Source organism: Macrosteles quadrilineatus, unplaced genomic scaffold (genome assembly GCF_028750875.1).
Source record: "Macrosteles quadrilineatus isolate MER2022 unplaced genomic scaffold, UCM_ALF_1.0 Scaffold_3__2_contigs__length_128488019, whole genome shotgun sequence".
Classification (NCBI taxonomy): domain Eukaryota; kingdom Metazoa; phylum Arthropoda; class Insecta; order Hemiptera; family Cicadellidae; genus Macrosteles; species Macrosteles quadrilineatus.
This window is the reverse complement of record NW_026542596.1, coordinates 21,857,480-21,878,663: the sequence shown is the minus strand read 5'-3', so window position 1 is coordinate 21,878,663 and position 21,184 is coordinate 21,857,480. Positions and strand designations below refer to the sequence as shown.

At 35.9% G+C, this 21,184-nt stretch overlaps 2 protein-coding genes across 6 annotated transcripts in view; one reads left to right on the top strand and one right to left on the bottom strand.

The window, feature by feature from the left end:
- Positions 1 to 5,083, top strand: part of LOC128988756 (zinc finger protein castor homolog 1-like) — a 129,836-nt gene extending 124,753 nt beyond the window's left edge. For both annotated transcript variants that reach the window (XM_054410363.1, XM_054410362.1), the window contains 4 exons: positions 238 to 348; positions 2,158 to 2,292; positions 2,401 to 2,489; positions 3,235 to 5,083. In XM_054410363.1, coding sequence (XP_054266338.1) covers positions 238 to 348; positions 2,158 to 2,292; positions 2,401 to 2,489; positions 3,235 to 3,509 — 610 coding nt within the window. In that variant the 3' untranslated portion in view covers positions 3,510 to 5,083. The remainder of the gene's footprint in view (positions 1 to 237; positions 349 to 2,157; positions 2,293 to 2,400; positions 2,490 to 3,234) is intronic.
- Positions 5,084 to 11,043: 5,960 nt separating this feature from the next.
- On the bottom strand, positions 11,044 to 20,974 carry LOC128990299 (facilitated trehalose transporter Tret1-2 homolog). 4 transcript variants are annotated; one of them, XM_054412627.1, is made up of 4 exons: positions 20,748 to 20,974; positions 15,500 to 15,624; positions 14,302 to 14,416; positions 11,044 to 12,819 (listed from the first exon to the last, which is right to left on the bottom strand). In XM_054412627.1, the coding sequence occupies exons 2-4, from the start codon at positions 15,593 to 15,595 to the stop codon at positions 11,561 to 11,563; spliced, it is 1,470 nt and encodes a 489-aa protein (XP_054268602.1). In that variant the 5' UTR covers positions 15,596 to 15,624; positions 20,748 to 20,974; the 3' UTR covers positions 11,044 to 11,560. The 4 variants fall into 4 exon arrangements, with proteins under 4 accessions (XP_054268602.1, XP_054268599.1, XP_054268600.1 ...); XM_054412624.1 differs by lacking the exon at positions 14,302 to 14,416 and adding an exon at positions 14,150 to 14,264 and having other exon boundaries at positions 20,748 to 20,972; XM_054412625.1 differs by lacking the exons at positions 14,302 to 14,416; positions 20,748 to 20,974 and adding exons at positions 14,150 to 14,264; positions 19,363 to 19,426.
- Between the last annotated feature and the right edge of the window lie 210 nt (positions 20,975 to 21,184).

Here is a 21,184-nt window from a genome sequence, read left to right as displayed (position 1 = left end):
TTAATACGTTAATTAGTTATTGAATATGAACTCTGAGATCTTATAGATTCAACTAGAAAGATTCTTAGAGATTTTTCCCTAAGAAAGCAGAGAACTGCAAAGAAAAGTACAAACACTTTTACAGAAATATATCTTTAAGAATAGCATCAATAATTTGACTAAACCGGAAACCATTTTAATTAATTTCTGGTTTGAAAAGATGTCTTCTAATTTTCTAACATGTTGTAATTATTTCAGTTTGCCATCTCCTCACAGGGACATGAGTCCAGAAACTAAGAAGGTCCGAGTACAAACATCCATGAGAATACTCAAGGATGAACCCGTTCCTGAGGGCTATGTTCGGTTCAGGTACGTGTAAATTGTTTATAATGTGATTTCAACTGTTAGTGATTTTACCAAATATCTCTGTAGTGGGCTAAGTAAATAGTCCTAAAAGTTTTTCTAAAGCAATTAAAAAGCTGTTTAATACAAAGATATATAAAGAGTATAAATCATTGCGTAAGGATAGTCTTCGTTTTTATTTTTTAGCTATTACTTTTTAGTCAACTAAAAAAATTATATGTCCTCATTTTTGTTTTACAATTTCATAGTTAGTCCAGTCAATGAATGATCCAAAAGTAGGTGTAGAGTGCGTGAGCAGGTAACTAAGCGATTCCTTCAGAAACTTGTTCAGGGGGCTTAGGGTGTTAACATACCAAAAGTCCTGACTCCTAGGTTGTGAGCCAGGGGGTGGAGGGGGGAAAAAGGGGGGGAGAAAGGTACGCATTTTGGGTTTTTTGATTATATCTCGAAAACTATCAACTTTTTTTATACTATAGTCAATTATAAAATTGAAGAAGATTACATTTTCTACAAGAAAAGTATATAATGTGTTTATTTTAGTTCAACAGATTACGAGTTATAACTTATTTAATTAATACCTTATTAAAATACTCCTTCCATAAGAAATACATGTAAATTAGTATGCGAAATGGGGCGAATCCTATCTGCCCAAAGGAAATATAACTGATATTCTGGAAATCTTGACAAAATTCCCTGTAATTTGACACTTTAATCATGAAATTTTGTCAAAAATTAAAGCGAGGGTGAGCGTTTAAAAACGGGATGATTTGACGGTTTTTTTAATATTTCCAATAAAAAACACCAAAACTCGACATTTTGTTCCCTCGCCCTCGCCTTAATTTTGGATCAATTTTAATGATTTAAGTGTCAAATTACTGGAAATTTTGTCAAGATTTCCAGAATATCAGTTATATTTCCTTTGGGCGGATAGGATTCGCCCCATTTCACATACTAATTTACATGTATTTCTTATGGAAGGAGTATTTTAATAAGATATTAATTAAATAAGTTATAACTCGTAATCTGGTGAACCAAAATAAACACATTATATACTTTTCTTGTAGAAAATTTAAACTTCTTCAATTTTATAATTTACTATAGTATACAAAAAGTTGATAGTTTTCGAGATATAATAAAAAAAAACAAAATGCGTACCTTTCTCCCCCCCCCTTTTTCCCCCCTCCACCCCCTGGCTCACCACCTAGGAGTCAGGACTTTTGGTATGTTAACACCCTAAGCCCCCTGAACAAGTTTCTGAAGGAATCGCTTAGTTACCTGCTCACGCACCCTACACCTCATTCCTTGACTGGACTAAGTAGTTTTGCGTGATAAAAAATCTCTATAGTTATCAATATATGTAATATGTTTTGATTTGTAAGTGTTAATTAAATCTTTATACGTCTGTATTGTTATGGTTAGTGTTTTCACTTATTAAAATTAAATATTAGATGTATATAGCACAACTCTGTAAACGTATTGTTTGTGTATTTGATGTTTCTGTCCTGGGGGAAGAGGGCAGGTAAAATAAAGAATCTGTAATTGTCATTTGTAGAGAAGTACGCTTTTCATATGCTCTCATGGAAAGACGCAAGGGCTGAACATAACTTTTAGTTTTAAGGTTTCTAGAAAGAAGAAACTACAAACAGCATGCTTTAAAATTTCATACCTTTTTCACAATACAATTGATGACAAAGTAGTTGTATAACAATATTTAACCAGGATTTATTTATTTACAGTTCAGTATTTTGTATTAATTATGTTTATGATTGTCGGACATTTACAAAGGAGTATAACTTACTGTTCCACTTATTGCAGATTCAACGAGGACTGCCGTTACAACCATTGTGGATACAGGGAACATCAGACCCATTTCCACTGCATGAGGAAAGACTGTGGCTACAGCTTCTGTGACAAAACCCGGTTTGTGCAGCACACAGCCAGGCATGAAAGGTAACATTCTTTATAGATTAATACTTCAATCCCTCTCATGCTAAACAGTTTTGTACAATAATGTGTTTACGTTTACAGCTTTTTACAATCTAATATGTTGTTTTCCAGACTTGACACCTTGATGGGAGGAGATTTCCAACAGTACCGAGCAAATGTATCCTGTGGTAGACCAGAGTGTGTTTACACAGCTACTTTGGGTGAGTACTTATTCAGCACATATATGTAACAGGACATTTTGTCAGAAATGGTATTTATTTTAGGTTATTAGTCAATAATTGCGTAAGATTTATTTATGAAAATATACATTTCTCAGCCCAACTACAAAAACAAAAAAGTTTGGGCTGTTTGAGGCAAGCATTTCACAAGTGTTCAAATGGTAGAGCTTTTCATGCAAACAGATAATTTTAGGTTTCATGGAGTACATCTAAAATGGAAATAACATTATTACTCTTTGTTAGGATTGTTAAGTTTTTACTGTCTATGGATCTTTACAGAATGACTTTCTTCATCCAAAGTTTCTGTCAGATAACCAAATATACTAGCAACCCCAATAGTTTTACACTCCCAAATCAGCAGCATGAACATAATTAATTGTTCATCCTTTACTGTAAGTTTGTTGTAATAATATAATTGTTTCTGTAATTTTAATAGGTGTTATAAAACAGTTACAGTTAATGAAAAAATCTAAGAATACCAACATTCTCAATACTTTTAACAATGTAATGTGGATGATCATGTCAAAATTATTAAGTCAATACCTAAATTGTTTGAAACTGGGCACAGCTGTTCTTGATCATCAGGTATCACAGCTGATCATAGTTATCAACAAAGCTACTAAGGTATCTCAACTCCATTCTACACTCATCCTTCTTTAGTGTTTGGGTTAAAATACGCCAATGTATCCCTTATCTTCTGGAACCTAATCATTTTGTATGATTTCAGGCACTGTACAAAACAAGGCGTCGCACTTCCACTGTCTCAAATGTGACTTTGTCTGCACGGACACCAACAAGGTGGTCGCCCACCGCAGACATCACCAGAAGCTGGACTCCATCATGGCCGCCGGGTTTGAGAAGTTCACCCCTACGCAGCCGTGCAGTGCGCCAGAAACGTGCATACACAGCAAGAAGCAGACTCACTACCACTGTCTGAGCTGTCAGTACGCTGTGCTCGGCCTCAGTCAGATGACTGCACACAAGTATCGCCATCTCGAGTGACAAACCACCGCTCACTATCGACTCAACTGCGCTCAACTCCCCACAGCGTAGTAGCGGTCGACAGTGCGCGCGACGGGGAATAGACTGTTAGGAGTGACGTTGGACGGTGTGTAAAGTTGGTTGCATATCCTCTATGTAAATGCCTGTGAGTTAAATGGCCAAATTGTGAAAATTTTGTGATTTTTGATCGGGAATCGGTTGTAGTATAACCTATTTTAAAAAGTGTTTGGCTAAACCACAACGTTGTTTAAAATTTTTATTTTCTAAAAGTGTTTTTGAATGTTATAGGTGTTAATGAAACATAAAATTATTTATTTTTTAATTATGTAGCTCAACAATAAAGTTGCGTTTTATGAAATTAAAAGTATATATATTGTGGTTTTTTTTAGTATTATTATTTAAGAGGAGATGTATGGTATTGTTGGATAAGATGTTGCATGGCATAAGTTTATTGTTGTATATAAATCAACGTTTGAAATATAACAGTGTGTAAACAAAATAAAATTCATTTTATGGTAGAGATGTAAGTAGCAAAGAATTCTACCAAAAATGTTCAAATAGTTTTGACAGTACACTCTGGAATTATTGTGAATGCATTTCACTTAACTTGACCATCGAGTATTGACTGTACATGTAGCTCATCACTTATATGTAGACTATTATTAAAGCCAAATATTCTTTATGTATATAACTACACTGTATATAATTTTTTACTATGTATTTATACCTATTATAAGTTTTGTATATTGGTTTGTATTATATAGTTTCAAAATCTGACTGCTAAGTCACCAGTGTTTCATGGACACACTTTAAAAACCAGGACAAAGCTTTAAAAAGGAAACTGTTGAACGGGAAATTTCCGCTGCTTTGTGGATCATAATCATCCCTCGGCCGACATGTATTTATATCGTACATTCATCTGACATATTATTGCTCTTAGATCACTATCTATGCTATAAAAGACATTTTAAAGTAATTTTTGAATTGTACGAAAAGGCTGTTTAGTTTTAGTATCTTTGTGATATATTGATTATTTTGCTTGTCTAAAGTGTGAGGCTAAAGTCAGCATACTGAGAGTTAGTCTTACGAATTGTTACTCAAAGTTGCCTGAGGCTCAAAGATAATGGCCACTATATTGTTCCGAGTGATTCGAGAATTTATATTTTTTTCGCGTAGACGTATAGTTATTTTGTTATATTTCCCATATTTATATTTTTAGATTAGATTCCTCGTAGTTTACAAGATTCCAAACTAAAATCTAGTGCCTTGCGGAGGTTTATCAAAATCGTGGCCATAATTTTATTACGACCTTATTATTTTGTTATTTAGTCTAGACGATGTATACCGGTATCACTGTCCTTACTTTGAACACTCTAGGACTGGAGTAAGCCATATGAGAGTTTCAGGTTTATTTAGATTTTGCGTGTGATGTGATCTTTGTATGTATAATATAATGAGCATTCAATAAGAATATATTTATTAATCATGAGTCTAGCAGATATTAGTTCTGTATAATGTTTTAAGTAAAAGTTTATGTGTAAATCTACCGAAAAATAAAAGATTTATTACAAATATTCGAGCCATTTCAATGAAACCCTAATAATTTGTTAATTTCAATAATTGGAGTCATAGATATACAAATATTAGTTTAGATATGGCAAATAAGGTTCTATTAACACAGTATGAAAAACACTTTGAAAAACTATGAAAATCTTTAAAATTTGATACTGGTAATGTAATGGTGGTATTATAGACTTTGGATTACCCAGTGGCGGATCCAGCCAGGGGGCGCAGAGGGCACTCCCCCCCCCCCCCCCCCCATCGGACATAAAAAAACTATCGGGTAGGCCTAACATGTAATAGTGTTGGGCCTGGCTTACACTCTCACAAAATAATTACTTAACTGCTAGAAATTGACAAAATTATGTAATTCCCTGGTAACTTACTTAACCCTGCAAGTATATTCCACTTTAGTAGCTTTTATTTTGAGGAAGCAGCCACATTCGACTGAAAAAAGGATGTTATTTTGCCTACTTCAGTACATATGATATTATGTTGCACTAGATCCACTCCAGTACATATGAACTAGATTGAATCCGGTGTGATCGTAAACTGATATTCTAAGCTTCCATTATATTTTAATTTAAATGCCCTAATATCAGGGTACTTCCCCAAGTCAGATTTTGGTAGACTTTTTTGTGTTGTGTGGAGGTATAAAAGTAATGAAATCCGTTGAGAAACCTTTTGAAACAATTTTGTTGAGCTTCCACTACTCAAAGACTGGACTATAGGAATGAACCGCAAAAACTCCAATGTTAAAAGTAAAATTATGATCGATAATTTTCTATGCAATGACTGAAACTACTGAAACCACTGCGCCGATTGAACGCCACCAGTTGTTGTTGTAGAAAAAGAAAGTTAAATCAACAACCCCATGGATTGGACAAGTTAAATTTGATTTACAAAAAACAAAATATTGAGCTAAAAGAAATCAAATAAAAAAGTGGGTAGTTTTGTCAGAGAAAGAAGCACCAAAGAAGCCAGGAATTAAACGGGCAGAAGAGAGGAAAAGAAGACATGGAGAAAGGATGAAAGAAGAATGAAATGAAATGATGTCAGAAATGATGTGTGTTTGTGAGTCAGTGGCTCAGTCGGTAGCGTCGCGGACTTCGGGCCCAAGGCAGCGATGTCGTGGGTTCGGATCCTGATCACTGCCACTAAAATTTATCAGTACAGTTCACCTTGTACTGTACCGGCTCACTCCTTGCTTTGCTGTAAACGATCTACACACGGGCGCTTAGTCTATGTGGCCGGGCAAATGCAAGGTTAAAAGAGGCCGCCAACCTCTTACAAAAAAAAAGTGTTTTTTGTGATCCGCCTGGGTCCATTTGCAATAAGTAAGTAAGTATATATATATATGAATTTGAAAGGATGGTGTTTTTGGCCTCTAGGGACCTCAAAACAAAAAAGTAAATCGATCCTGGGTCCAGTCCTTACCATGAGTACTACAGTAATAGCTTATTCCTTATATGGGAAATTCGCTAAAACTAAATAGAGACAATTGTTTGAATCGTTCGAACGTTTACAAATGGGTAGAACAGTTTTAAAGTGGCCGTACAAAAGTTTTTGACGAGCAGGGCAGTGGAGGACCGAACGAAGATGTACTTCCTCTCTCGAATTTCGGATTGACGGGTTAATTCGGGACAGTAAGTGTATCATCGTTGAACCGATGGATAAGTGAAAAAGTAAACGGAAGTGTTGGAACTGTCCATGTCCATTATGTTATTCATAACAAGTTTCAGTACAAGAAAACCTGTGCGAGATGGGTGCGCAGATAACTCACAGATACTAACAAAGAAACCGGTTTTAAATCAGTCAACAGTTGATTGATATTCGACTGAAGGAGAAGGTTTTTTCATAAAAATTGTAACGTGTGATGAAACATGGATCGACCACAGTCAGCCAGAGTCCAAACGACAGAGCCTTGAGTGGAAGCAAACGACTACTCCCAATCAAAAAAGTTCCAAGACCCAGCCATCTGCCGGTAAAATCAAGCTTACACTTTTCTGGGATTTTCAGGGGCTAAATTTATTGTGATAATCTTGAAGGCCAAAGAACAATCAACAGCCAGTACTACAGATAAGACCTGCAATTTGAAGGAAACGCCGTGGGCTCTTGACTGAAGGCGTGATTTTGATTCATACTTTAATACTTTAACAATGCCTGTCCACATACGGCACAGTTTACAAAAGAAAAACTCCAGAAACTGGGATAGGATGTCCTTCCACATCCCCCTTACAGCCCATACTTTGCTGCATCAGACCTCCATCTGTTTGGACCCCTAAAAGATACATTTTCGATCCAATAAAGAGGTAAAACATCTCAAGGGCAAACGTGGCTTCGAGATCAACCTAAACAATTTTATGCCAAGGGCATTTGCAAATGAGCAGAAAGATGGGAAGAGTGTATAAGTGTTGCTGGAGAGGGGACTATATGTTGAAAAGTAAGTGAATTTAGTTACATTAAACTAATTGATTATGATCTTATACAGGTTGTTTCAGAACTCCCCACAAATATTTTAGGGCACCGTTAGAACAATTTTTCAAAATCCAAAAAACAAAATGGTGGCCATTTAAAACTTTTTTTATATAACTTAAAAACCGTTGATTTTACACCCCATAATAACAAAAAATAACTTTTTTTTGGCACTTTAATTATAAATTGATTGACACCTTATTTATTAAGATTGCACGAATATTAAATGAGATATGGCAGCTTTAGTGATACATGACTGCTGGAGGGAGTTGCAGTGCATTCCGAGGCATCCGGCTAAAGTCTGCCCCAACAATGCAACAGTGTCTATCCTCTTTGAACGTTCCATTTTCCCGTAATCCCGTAGCAGTAAAAGTCTTTGTACATGGTAATGGTCGACGTGGAAATGGTTCATCATACAATCTTCTTGCCTGAGATGAATTTCCTAATGCAGCTGCATACATAAAATGCATGTCGCAGTACTCTTCATTAGTGTAGTCAGCCATTGGGCCTTCTTTTAGTTGTCTTTTTTAACCAATATCCACTTACCAAACAGACAAAAAAAATATTTTCTTAATTAATTCATTAATAACATGCTTATGATGCTTCTTAATTAAACAGTAAATTTAAACAGCTAATGAAAGTGAGTGTAAAAAGTTACAGGAACTGACCACATTGAATAAATAACAACATTTCAGGCAACAATAAAATCAGCTGGTTAGTTTGTAAACAAATAAGTTGACTTTCACCACAGCTGATATAAAAGGTTTGTGTGAATTTTAAAGACAGTAAAAAGGAGTGACATTTTTAAGCCATCCTAATGATAGATAAATTGATCAAAAATGTGCTTTTAGGGTAATCTAATAATTTATTATTGTTTGAAATAATCTAAAATCTATTAAAAATAACTTGCAAAGAGGATGGAGACTGTTGCATGTTGGGACAGACTTTAGCCGCATGCCTCGGCTTGCACTGCAACTTCCTCCAGTGGTCATGTATCACTAAAGCTGCCATATCTCAGTTAATATTAGTCCAATCTTAATAAATAAGATGTCTATCGATTTCTAAATAAATTGCCTAAAAAAATGTTTCTTGTAAAATTTTATTCAAATCAATGTGTTTTTAGTTATTTAGGAAACCGATTATAAATGACCGCCATTTTGTTTTATGCATTTATAATTTATATGCAAATTTATAAGTGAAAAAAACAATATGGCGGCTGTGTGAGTAACTTAGGACTTCCTGACAATTTAAATATGATATTTAGATATGATTCTTACCCAGGAACAATGCTTTAAAATATTGGTAGGGAGTTCTGAAACACTCTTTAGACTAGTTTTAAGTGTTTATAGATCCCCTGATGGTGATATTTGGTTTGTTTCTACAACATTTTGAGCTTTCTGTGAAAAAGCTGTTAGTCATTTAAATTTTATGTTATTGCAGGTGATTTTAACATAGAAATTATGGTGGTGCGATATGCTGGATGCTCTGGAGAACACCTTCCACGTTCCGGTAAACCTCATACGTATCATAGAGGATTATCTCCGGTTCCGCCTCCTCATGTATGACACTACAGAAGGCCCACGGACGATGAGTGTCACTTCTGGTGCTGCCCAAGGTTCCATACTCGGCCCAGACCTCTGAAATGTCGCGTATGACAGCCTTTTGAGGTCTGGAATGCCTGAGGAACCTGTTTTGGTTGGGTATGCAGACGACATTGCAGTTTTGATAGCTGCACGTAGCGTTGAGCTGGCTCAGCTAAAGCTGAACCGAGTTATGCATACCATAAACGCATGGATGGCAGACCACGGTCTCTCGCTCGCTTTGAGCAAAACTGATATTGTTATATTAACAAAAAAACGGATTGACACCATCGTGCCATTGAGGGTAGGGGCCGTCGGAAGTCCAGACCGTTCGCTCTGCCAAGTACCTTGGGGTTATGGTGGACAGCAAACTTAGCTGGCGGGATCAGATTTTCCGTACGGCGGACAAGGCCGCTAGGGTGGTTTCCTCTCTTAGCCGGTTGATGGCCAATGTCGGAGAGCCTCGGTCCAGCCGTAGAAGGCTGTTAATGTCTTCTGTCCAGTCCGTTCTCTTGTACGGTGCGGAGGTGTGGGCAGACGCTCTCAATAAGGATCGAGGTATATAGGATGCGGCTCGCCCGAGTGCAGCGTCAGGCTGCACTAAGGAAGCATCCGCCTACCGAACAGAGTCCGACGCCGTCCTGGTGGTTGCTGGAGTCATCCCCGTCAAACTTTTGGCGGCGGAGAGGAAGGCAATTTTTCAGCGCCGTGGGGAGGACCAGGCACAAACAGAGGAACGCAACCCCACCTACCAGCTGTGGCAGGAGAGCTGGGAACAGGAGACTCGGGGACGCTGGACCAAGCGACTGATAAAGCAAGTCAAACCTTGGGTTAATCGGCGGTGCGGAGAGGTGGACTTTTACCTCACCCAATTTCTGACGGGTCACGGATTTTTCCGGTCGTACCTGTTCAGGGTGGGCAAAGCCGTGTCACCCGATTGCATACTGCCCAGGCATTCCCGATGACGTGGAACATACCTTTTTCCTCTGCCAGCTTTGGGAAAGGCCCCGCCTGGAGGCTCAACAGTCAGTAGGACTGCTGCCGGTGGACACGGTCATACCGATGATGACGGAGGGTGAAGACAATTGGACCTGTGTGTCACATTACATCCAGGGTATTCTCCGTGCCAAGAAGCTTGACCTTGACCGGGATGCGGCGTAGGTCATAAAGTATCTAAATGCCAGAAACTGTGAGAGCCCTGAGGGCTAAGGTCACATGTTGGCCTGACTTGAAGTAATGTGGCAAACAATTCCAGGTCTGTGTCCAACAGGGTAGAGGGGGTTTTTTAGTGAGTAGTCTGTGATAAATTCAGGAGTCTCACACTACAGGCTGGCTACCTGTGTGCGTAAAAGCATTTTCCCTCCTCTCCTTTAAAAAAAAAAACATAAATTATAAAAAAAGAAATAAGTCATCTATTGAATTTGACCCGGGTCTCAAAGAAGAATCAACAATTTAATAATTATCAATAAGGAAGGGAGTAGTGGATTTATTATTGACCCAACCATAAGGTTCAAATTAAGTCAAGAACAACCATTGGAATTGGATGTAAAAAAAAAAGATATATGAGCCGACAATTCCATACTTTAAAGAAAAATATAACTTAAAAGATATTGAAGTAACTGGTTTATTTATTGGATCAAGGGGGACCTTTACAAGTTTTATTATATACATTTTGAAAAAGATTTAAATTGGACAGAAAAATTCTAAAGAAAGTTTCCATTGTGACATTGAGAACTTCATCTTCAATATCAATCTTAAGAAATCCAATCAAAAATTATTGTGTCACTTTTATTAGTAAATTTTTTTCTTTGGTTTAGCCAAAATTTTTATTTGAGGATGTAATTTATATAATTAATTATCTTTATATGACATACCGGTACATCATAATAATAATTTATGGTGGTTAAAAGCATTCTAAATATGAAATAAATTCATTTTATTCTCAGAGACAATCAGAATTTATTTTGACAGACCAACAATAATTATTTGTTCTCCAGCAAAAAGTAGCACACTTAACTACAAAGTAACATTAGACTAGTTAGGAAAAATCACAAGAGCTAAAATAAGTATAGGTACATAATTTGTCTGTCAGTCTAGATAGTGCACTGAGATATAAAAATACAAAAGTAAAAAAAAAAGTCCATACAATAACACAGAACAAGAAATTGATTCAAAATATTTAAACACCATTTAGAAGTGACCTACATAAAACATAACAAAACACAAAACTAAACATTTCTACGAAAAGATTCTATTTTACAGTCATAACAAAACAATATGTTTTGTCCCTTAATTCCCACCTTACAAATAATAATTTACTTCGTTAGTAACCAACACAGATTTAGCTTAGTATCATTTATGTATGTGCTCAATAACTTATATAACATCTGTAAACCTATACTTTATAACCTATGGGAATGTCCTTGTTAAAAAAGATTACACATTTTCTTGTCCTGATGGCTTTTTCTTGGACCAAGATTCCAAAACCTCTTCAAGAGTTTTCCCTCTGGTCTCAGGCAGGAATGCATACACAAAAAGAGTTCCCAGCAGAGACATAAGACCGAAGAAATAAAATGTTTCAGATCTTCCGAGCGAAATGCTTAGATACGGGAACATTTTTATGGCAAAGAAACTAAAGACAAAGCCCAAAGATGTTGTAAGACCGGTAGCCAGACCTTTCACATGCAGAGGGAATACTTCATTCATCATGGACCATGGAAGAATCAAAAAGCCTATGGTACTGCACACAATGTTGAAGAGAAAAGCTGTCAAGGGAATGAAATTTGTGAAGGAATAAGTTGGTCCAATCAACCACGATCCTCGGATATTTAGATATATCGCAATGAAGAACATAGAAACAGCCATCCCTGCTCCTGAGAGACAGGCGATTGCTCTGACGCTAGTCTTGGGGTAAACAAAACTGGCACCGATAGATACAATCAACATGAGAGTACCTCCAACAATAGTGATGAAGTAAGGGTTCAGGATCACTACTCCAGCAAGCCTAGTGACGTCTACCATGTAAGCAATTAGAACATAAACTCCAGAAAACTGTTGGAAGAAAAAGAAGAAAATCATTATCAAGAGAGGTTTGTATACTTCAGGTTTCTTAAACTCCCTGATAGAGTCAGCCATTGAGAGTTTTTGAGCAGCTTCAGTGGGAGTGCTCGGCTGAGCAGATGACTCTGCACTGGGTTTAGCAGGGACCTTAATGTTCAGTTGTTTCTGAGCCCACTCTGCATCACCGGAACGACCTTTGGACTCAAGCCAAGCTGGGCTCTCTGGGATGAATATGGCAACCATGATAAAAGCAAGGATTGAAATTAGACAAGCAAGACTAGCCACCTTGTAATAGGCCAACAGGGAGCCCATGACGTAAGAAAATAGAATTCCAACACTCAAAGCGACGGTAGACCAAGTGATCAAAATCGTTCGTAGTTTGTCATTTTCAACAGAGAGACATTCTGATGCGTAGGCAGCTGCAGGTCCTGCTGTCATCCCTGCGGAGAGTCCAGTGATGAATCGACCAATGTAGAGCTTAGCCAGGGTGGGAGGTCCAGCACGGATTGATAGAAACAGCCATCCAATGAGGCCAATCACGCTGCTTACAATGAGAGTCGGTTTTCTGCCAAACTTGTCCATTACAGGGTTCACCAGAAAGCAGCCAACGGCAACTCCCAAGAAGACAATACTTGCTGCAACAAACATATTTTTTTATAGTTTACAAAATATAAAGAATAAATAGTTAAGCTGGGTTTTCCTAGGCGCGGAAGCAGAGAGCGGAGAGAGGAAAAGAGATTAACATGGTGTTCCGCTCCGCTTCTATGAAAACAGTAACATTTAATTACCTAAGACAAGTGGAGTCCGCTCTCCGCGTTCCTCTCTCCACTCTCCACTTCCGCGCCTAGGAAAACCCGGCTTTAAGATAGAATAGATAAGGTTGTTAGAGTTGATAGAGGGTTGTTACGTTTTAATATTTTATACTTTCAAAATATTCTGCAAACTAAATATTTGCAAAATATCTAAAAAACATGTTTTTAAATCTGCTTTAAATTTTTTTTAATCATAATGAGTTCAATTTATTTAGTGCTTAATTATTTGTAAGATATTAAAAATACTAAACAAACACAGTAGCTTGCCTGCCCTTTCCCTAATTAATACGAACACATAAAAAAGGCAGAGGTAATGATATGTTGTAAGAAAGGCAAGGGTTTTTACAAACAAAATTTCTCAGAAACCACTGACTGGATTGTGATGAAATGTGAAACAATCGTTTTTATACATCACTATAACACTTAACCACTTTTCTTTGAAGCAGATTAAAATATGTTAAGAGTAAGTAAGTCATGAGAGTAGGACTTAATATAAGCATCCTGGTACTAAAAGCACATCAAACTATGAAGGTATATTATGTACCGGTAACTAAGGAATTAGGCCTAAATCAATATTTACAGAAATGAATGCATTATAAGATGTAGAATGAAGTAGATAAATGAATATGTCTCAGTCTTTTCAACTGTGTGACGGAGGAGAATATACTATGTAATTTGTCTTTAAATAACATCTTAATCAGCATTGTACGTGTTATTAAATTACATGAAAGTACAGAAATACGTCAAATAACACTTGTAATAATATATTTACACTTATACTGTTTACTCACAAGACGGTAAATACATATAAAATACGGTAAAGGGGTGATTGATTTCGATAATGGATCTCTAATGACGATTGGACTGTCCAATCAAAATCGATCGCCACTTACCATATTTTATATGTATTTTCTGTTTTGTGAATAAACAGTAAAAGTGTAAATATATTATTACAAGTGTTACTTGACATAATTGTAGTACTTTAAGATTTGTCTTTACAACCAATATTATCCAGTCCAATATTTTCTGTCAAAGTGTAGCAAAAACAAGTTCTATAAACAGATAATGCAACTTTTTCTTGTTACTATTGACAAATATAATGTTATGTGCACAAAAACTTCTTCTAATAGGTACGCAAAATGAATTATCTTACCAAACCAAGAACCATTATCAATGGAGATGGGAATTTGATCGATGACGGTTGCAGAGAAGCCGAGAGCCATCCCTGGCGCGATGCTCGGAAGAACTACCACCATGCCCAGGAACAGCTGTGAACAGGTTAGATGAATGTAAGGCAATGCTTACCGAACCAAGAACTATCATCAAGAGCGTAGTTGAGCTGTGGGAGCGTGACAGCGCTGTAGCCTAGAGCCATGCCTGACAGAATGTTGGGACTGACTACCACGGACCCCAGGAACAGCTATACAACATGGACATTTTTGAAACAATGTCAATAATTAACAAAAGCATTGCATTCACCATGCGTAAATATAGTGAAATTTGCCACCACCAAAAAATTTTCTAGTTTTTTTGTTTTTTGGGATCTGAAATGTGTTTAGACAAGACTTCAGTTTGAGTGGTTTGGACCTGTGTAACTTAGGTGCAGGATGAGAATCCAAATGGTAGATCCATAGAGCTATACACCAAGGTTGGCCATTATGGTATCCAGATTACATTATTGTATGGCTTTCTGTGAAGTGACTTCTCCATCCAATAAAGAGAATATTTATCCTGTCATGGTTTTAAATAACTGAATTAACAGGTTAAGGTGGGCTCCAAGCTATTAATTCTTGCGGTATTATAATTTTTTTTTTGGGTTTGTTTGAGGTTTTGTTGAATCCAGTGTCAACATGTAGAAGCATCGGTCCACCTAGTTTACCTTAGCGAATGGGGATTTTCAGGACTTGGACCTGGGTATCTAGGTAAAAAGGTCCTGCTAACTAGTTCTCTGCCTATATGAACATGCATGAACACTCTTACCGAGTGTGGTACATATAACTGTATTCCTGCTAACCAGTTATATGCCTATATGAACATGCATGAACACTCTTACCGAGTGTGGTATAACTGTATAGGTAAAATATTAATGATTAAATATAAATCTCAAAGACAAGCGATGATAAGAAGGGTGGCGTCATTGACCAGTAGACCTACACACTACCACTGCAGTCTAGATTTCATATCCGGCCAGTACACGTCACTCACCGTCTCAGTAATTTTTCGTGATTTTTAATGTTTAAACGATAGTGTCCATTCAATGTCTGTGTTAACTAACTGTTTTTCCGTTTTAAAAACTATGACAACCTTCAAATGAAGTGACAACTTAATTATCCTTGTACCCCTGAAGATGACTCCATGGTGTTGAAACTGGTTGCAACATAAAGAAACTAACTGGATTACTTAAATGCAGGTATTTAAATCACTTAAAGTATAAATCTCAAGTTGAATAAATGAAAAGACACTAACTATATAGCTTTTGGCAACAAATTTGAAAATAAACTACCTGTCTGTATATCGAGTCTTCCTGGGGTTTGTTCTCTGAGGGGATGAGGGGTTTTTTCGCCCCCTCAATATCAGCATCCTTACTCGAGGAAGCCATCTTGTTCACAGTGACCTGATTACATCAACCTGCAAAATAGAGTGAGGGTTTATCTATAAGAGTCTTTTCAAGAGTATAGTGAAGTTTTAAAGAGACTAACACCACAGAAAACATACTATAGTAGTATGTTTTCTATGCTAAAGCTTATACAAAATTACAATAGATACTCTTTTGTTGATGTTGATGAGTGCTGGATGTGTGAACCTTTACATGATGGCTTTGTTCTGAGACCAATCTGAGTTACTTAGTTGGAACCATAAGAATTATAATGATTGAGGAGATATTTGATCTAGTTCGAAACCACTAAAGCTTTTCTAATAATCTAGAGAGGTGAAAATTAAATCACATAACCTCAAAATTGGTTGGGTAAAAGTATTTGCTACATGTAAAATATTTAAAAAAAAAACTATTTGTTCGTTTTATTGCAATTAAAGTATGGATTTTACTCATGATAAAAGTTATAGTGTGTCAAAATGCTTATGCAGTATTATTACAGCTTAGCATCTAAAATCAGCATTGTGGTACATATGTTATTAAATTAACGGAATGTAAAGGAAAAAATTGAATAACACTAAAACATATTATATATTATATACACTCATTTTTTTACTCACAAGACAGTAATAGGCCTACTAAATATTAGGAAAGATGGCAAGTCGTGGTTGATTTTGATTGGAGTGTATAGTCTTTTATTTGAATTAGCTGTTATTATATTATGTTAAACAATCAGCTATCCTCCAACACAATAATTACACACAGACACATATTTTTGTTTATTTAGTACCGATAATAAACTTAAAGTGGAACTTAAAGTGTTAAAGTGGAACTTTGGAAAACACACAGTTGTTATAGAATGGAGGTAACCTGAGAATGGAAGCTCTAGTAAAGATAGAGTATCAGATTGCAATACTAGCTCAAGGGAAGTCACATGATTTGAAAACAACAGAAACCATGTTAATAAAAAACTCCAAGTATTACAAGTGTAATAAAGTAGTGTTACTTTAACTGTACTCTTATCTAACTAACTGTTATCTTGATTTTGAAGTAAGCTTCTGAAAACAATTCCAAATAAAATTACTTTATGTGGTATCAACTACAATTAATTATATTCAATTGTTTTGTGTGTATTTGCTTCCTACCACATTATATACCTACAGATAACCATGATAAATTTACTTTATACAACATGTTTAAATCAGAAGGATTAAATTAAACTTTCTCACTTAATAAACTCCCAGGTAGAAACATAACATTGTTTCTACCTGTGTGTTTAATTAACAGAAAGATAGCTAAAGTTTTTACCTTGGAAATATTAAAAATATATCTTGTGTTTTGTTTTGTGTATGTTTATATAGTTATTTTTAAACTACCGTACCTCATAAATTAATATTTTCGTGAAAGAATAGTGTGGGTATTTTTTTTTATGAAAATGTTTGTAGGAGATAATACAGGGTGACAAAAAAGTGGAAACGGATTAATATCTTTTTAACCAAACCCGTTAGAAAATTCAAACCTTTCACGTCAACTTATAAGTATGAAAACTACCTTTTGCAAACAATACCATTTTTTGACCTCCACCAGAGGGGACGACCCAAGAAGAGTAGGTAGGAAGGCTACATAATCTTTAATGTACCGTAAGCATAGATTGATATGCACATCATTTTGAAGGGCTGGGTAAGAGGAATTAACTGGCTTTCAGCTCTCTAGCTAATGTTGACTACAAGTATTTACCAATACTAAGGCTTGTGCAGGTCTTTTTCTGAAAGAACTTTCGGCAGCCGTCACCATTTTATAACAGATGAACCTTTTGCGACGCGGTTCTCGGCAATGAACTCCTCTTGCCCAACCCTTTAAATTTATGTGCATATCAACCTATGCTTACATTAAAGATTATGCACTTACTCCTCGGGTCATCCCTTGGTAGAGGTCAAAAAATGGTAATGCTTTGAAAAAGTAGTTTTCATACATATAGGTTGATGTGAAAGGTTTGGATTTTCTAAAGGATTTAGTTAAAAAGATAAGCTGTTTCCAGGCTTTTTTGTCACCCGTATATCTCCTTAACAAAATTTTACAGTTGATAGACACTCTTTGATTTAATTTGGTTTTCCTTAAGTTAACACAAACCTTAAAGAAGTTTACCTTCCTTAAGGTTATTACCAGTATATGGTCATATAATATAAAAAATAAAGATACACACTGAAAGAATCCTTATTTTCATGAATGTGTTTGCAAGAGTTTACTAATAACGCAATACTTTAGTATTATCATTAACATTTTCTTTACAGTTCTTTCATGGGAATTTTGAGGAAGTAGTGCACATAAAAATAATGTGTTTATTTTAAAGGATAATGATAAAAAATGTTTTATATTCATACACTGTACATGCAGTTAGCAATTTTAGTACTGGAATTGTACACTCCGGGATAATGTTACTTTTATACAAACTGCAACATGATTCTGAACAGCTAAATTGTTCAGCCAACACAGTTTTGTATTGCAGATACACAGCTAAGAAGCAACACAAATACAACTCAAAACTATAACTTAGTACTGTAATATAATGTTGCGTGTACCACTTTATGAAGACTTTTGGAGGGTTGCCGGAATTTTATCCCCCTGGAATTTTACCCCCTGGGCAAAGCTGACGTCACTAAGGCGTAGTAACCTGACCGCTCAAAAGTTTGTTCACGGGCGGAATTTTACCCCCGCTGATTTGGAAGTCTAATGAAAATAGACAGAGTGTGATTAATTAGATTAGCAATAAAAAGACGTTTAGACAACTGAAGATGTACGGGCGGGATTTTTACCCCCGGAATTTTACACCCGAATTTTTATCTCCCAGAATTTTACCCCCGGATTTTTACCCCCCGGAATTTTACCCCCCGGAATTTTACCCCCTGGCTGGATATAGAAATTGTTAAGAATGATTGATTTACCTATTTCTTTTTTTATTAAATTGCAAACATTTCCTTATATAAATTCAAAAGTACCCATGAACTTTTGGGAAAACTACAAGTCACACCCCCATCAACCAAATACTTAAAATGTTCGTCATAACGAGAAACTTAACTATCCATTTATTTCATAAATTGCCCTATAAGGTCGGAATTCCTTTCTAAAGGGAAATATTTTACCACCAAGTAAAATTTCTTACACTAGTATTTAGAATCAACAGCATTTACATGTATAAAGTAATGATCAAGTGTTAGGTACAAAAACAACACGGATTCCCCCACCAATCTATAAACACGTTAATCAAGCTAACCATGAATCACATATGTGACGCAGATTGCTACAAAACACAGATAACAGTGAGCATATCCAAATAATAAGACAATAAAGAACTAGATTGATAAGAATGTTCTAAAAATAGACTCGAAATGCAGAGTCAAGGTTGCGCTGGATAACGGTGCCGGGTCACGTGACCAAGGTGATGCTTATATAACCACTGTCCAGCACACTTTGAAAAATACTGAATCGACGCTTTCCCATTACAAAAACTATACATAATAGTTCACATATCAAAGAATAATAATTTACCACGTAGTTTATCAAATTTATCCTGCCAAATATCAATTAGTTCAATCTTTGTTCAAACTAGTCGAAACTATCCCATCTTATTAACCAAAAACTTACATTTATAGGCTACTGGAATTTGATTGGGAGTTAATTTGTATACGAGTAAATCGCAATAACGCTTTTGAAGGGGAATTAGTGCATTATCCGGTAAAACGCCGGCGTATAACGCCAAAGAAGGTTGAGGTTACCTGTATGTGCCTTGACCACCGACGAGGAGCCACTGCGACTGAGAGGTGGTTATGTAACCAAAACCCCTCCACTGTTGTATAACTCCCCAGTCTGGCTACAAATAATCCAATAATCAACCACGGGCTTACTGGAGTAACATGACACACTCATCGTGGTTTTTGAAAACGATGGCAGAAATTAATTGTTATAGGTCGGTAGTTGATAGTATTAGCGGTTTCTGATTCTATTTCGGTTCAAAGGTCATTGATCTGACATAAAGTTCAATTGGCCAAAAATTTAAGTGAAGGAATACCAAGTCTGGCTACAAATAATAAAAAAACAACAACGGGTTTACGGGAAACTTTTGACACACTCGTCGTGGTGTTTTGAAAAAGTCGGCAGAATGGTTATAGGTCGGTAGTTGCTAATATCAACGCGTTTACCTGAATGGATTTTGGAAGTTATGAGGTCATATTTAGTCAATCGTGCGTTGTTTTTAGGCGGCCTTTGTTTTATGAGTGTGGATGAGATAAATTAACATAGGTTATGGTTATACAGTATATGGTTACATTTAGGAACGATTTAATGGCAAACGTTAGTTTAATGGTTTATACGACGGTATTTTGAGCATTTAAGGTTATTACATATTTTTTACTTGATAGATACAAAACACGCATAATTACGAGGAGAATAACCTAATTGTATACGAAATACGAATGTATAATTCCTTTGTGTGCTTGAGTTTACAGGATATAGTAAACCACTGTTGAAAATCCTTCAATGTTCGAAATGTGTTACGTAATTTTGCAATCCCTACACATGAATTTAAGTGGACATTATTTTTAAAAATTGATATGTCTATAGTTTGTCTTAATTGATTGCGCAATATATCTTTTTCAAACCCATGTACTGGATGTACAATTATAATGATCCATGTCATATCTGCGTTTTTAAGTCCCTTTAAATCGGATACAAAACGCACACACATTTTAATATGCCATCACAGATCACAATTTTACAGTTTTATCGTTATCATTATTTACATGTTAAGGGATTTATCGAAATATTTCGCAAAACGTGAAAATATTGTAAGAGTAATCAAACATTATTGGAACAAACTTCAGTTGCTACCTACTTTATAGAGATTTTATGCATACTATAGGCAACTATGTTATACATTTTGAAAACAATATAAAGCTCAAGTAGCCTACATGGATGATGTACCAATTCCGTTAAATTAGCAAATTTAAATTTGATTACCGGTATTATAGTGTTCAGGAAGTTGTTTTTAATATATAAAAATTACACTGTTAGTACTGTGTGGAATATCATTATGACAACCTCTGTTACAACTAGAACTACATTTACAACTCACTTCATGTAAAAAAAAACAATACTTACGTACATTTTGACTAAATCCTGTGCGCAGTAGTTGATTACAGTAGAAACTTAAGCCTCGTAAGCATATTCAGTCTTGCGTTCTCGAAAATACTTCCTCAAGACGTAAGCCACGCCCACAGATATCACGGCGATCGCAATGAAATGGCGGACAGGAGAGAACATATAAAACAGCTTAAACAATCCCATTGTTGATCAAACAATGTTACACGATCACCACACAATTAAGACTAAACCTCGCGGCGGATACATGGCGGCAATCCAATGTCAACAAGTGTAAGTAAACAACATCAGGCATAAAACAACTCTTATATAACAATATCAATACGCAACTATTGTGCATCTCACAATCATCTTGACTACTACGCTGAAAATGCTATCATTACGATGTAGAGGATATAATACATATTGTAAACGTGATTTTAGCGAATTTCCCATATAGGG

Excerpts from the sequence above, each read along its gene's own strand:
- LOC128990299 (XM_054412627.1), bottom strand. The coding sequence starts at position 15,595 with ATGGCTTCCTCGAGTAAGGATGCTGATATTGAGGGGGCGAAAAAACCC. Across the intron at positions 14,417-15,499 it reads AAGACTCGATATACAGACAG|CTGTTCCTGGGGTCCGTGGT; the intron begins GTAGTTTATTTT and ends CATGTTGTATAG. Across the intron at positions 12,820-14,301 it reads TGATGATAGTTCTTGGTTCG|CAAGTATTGTCTTCTTGGGA; the intron begins GTAAGCATTGCC and ends TGTTTGTTGCAG.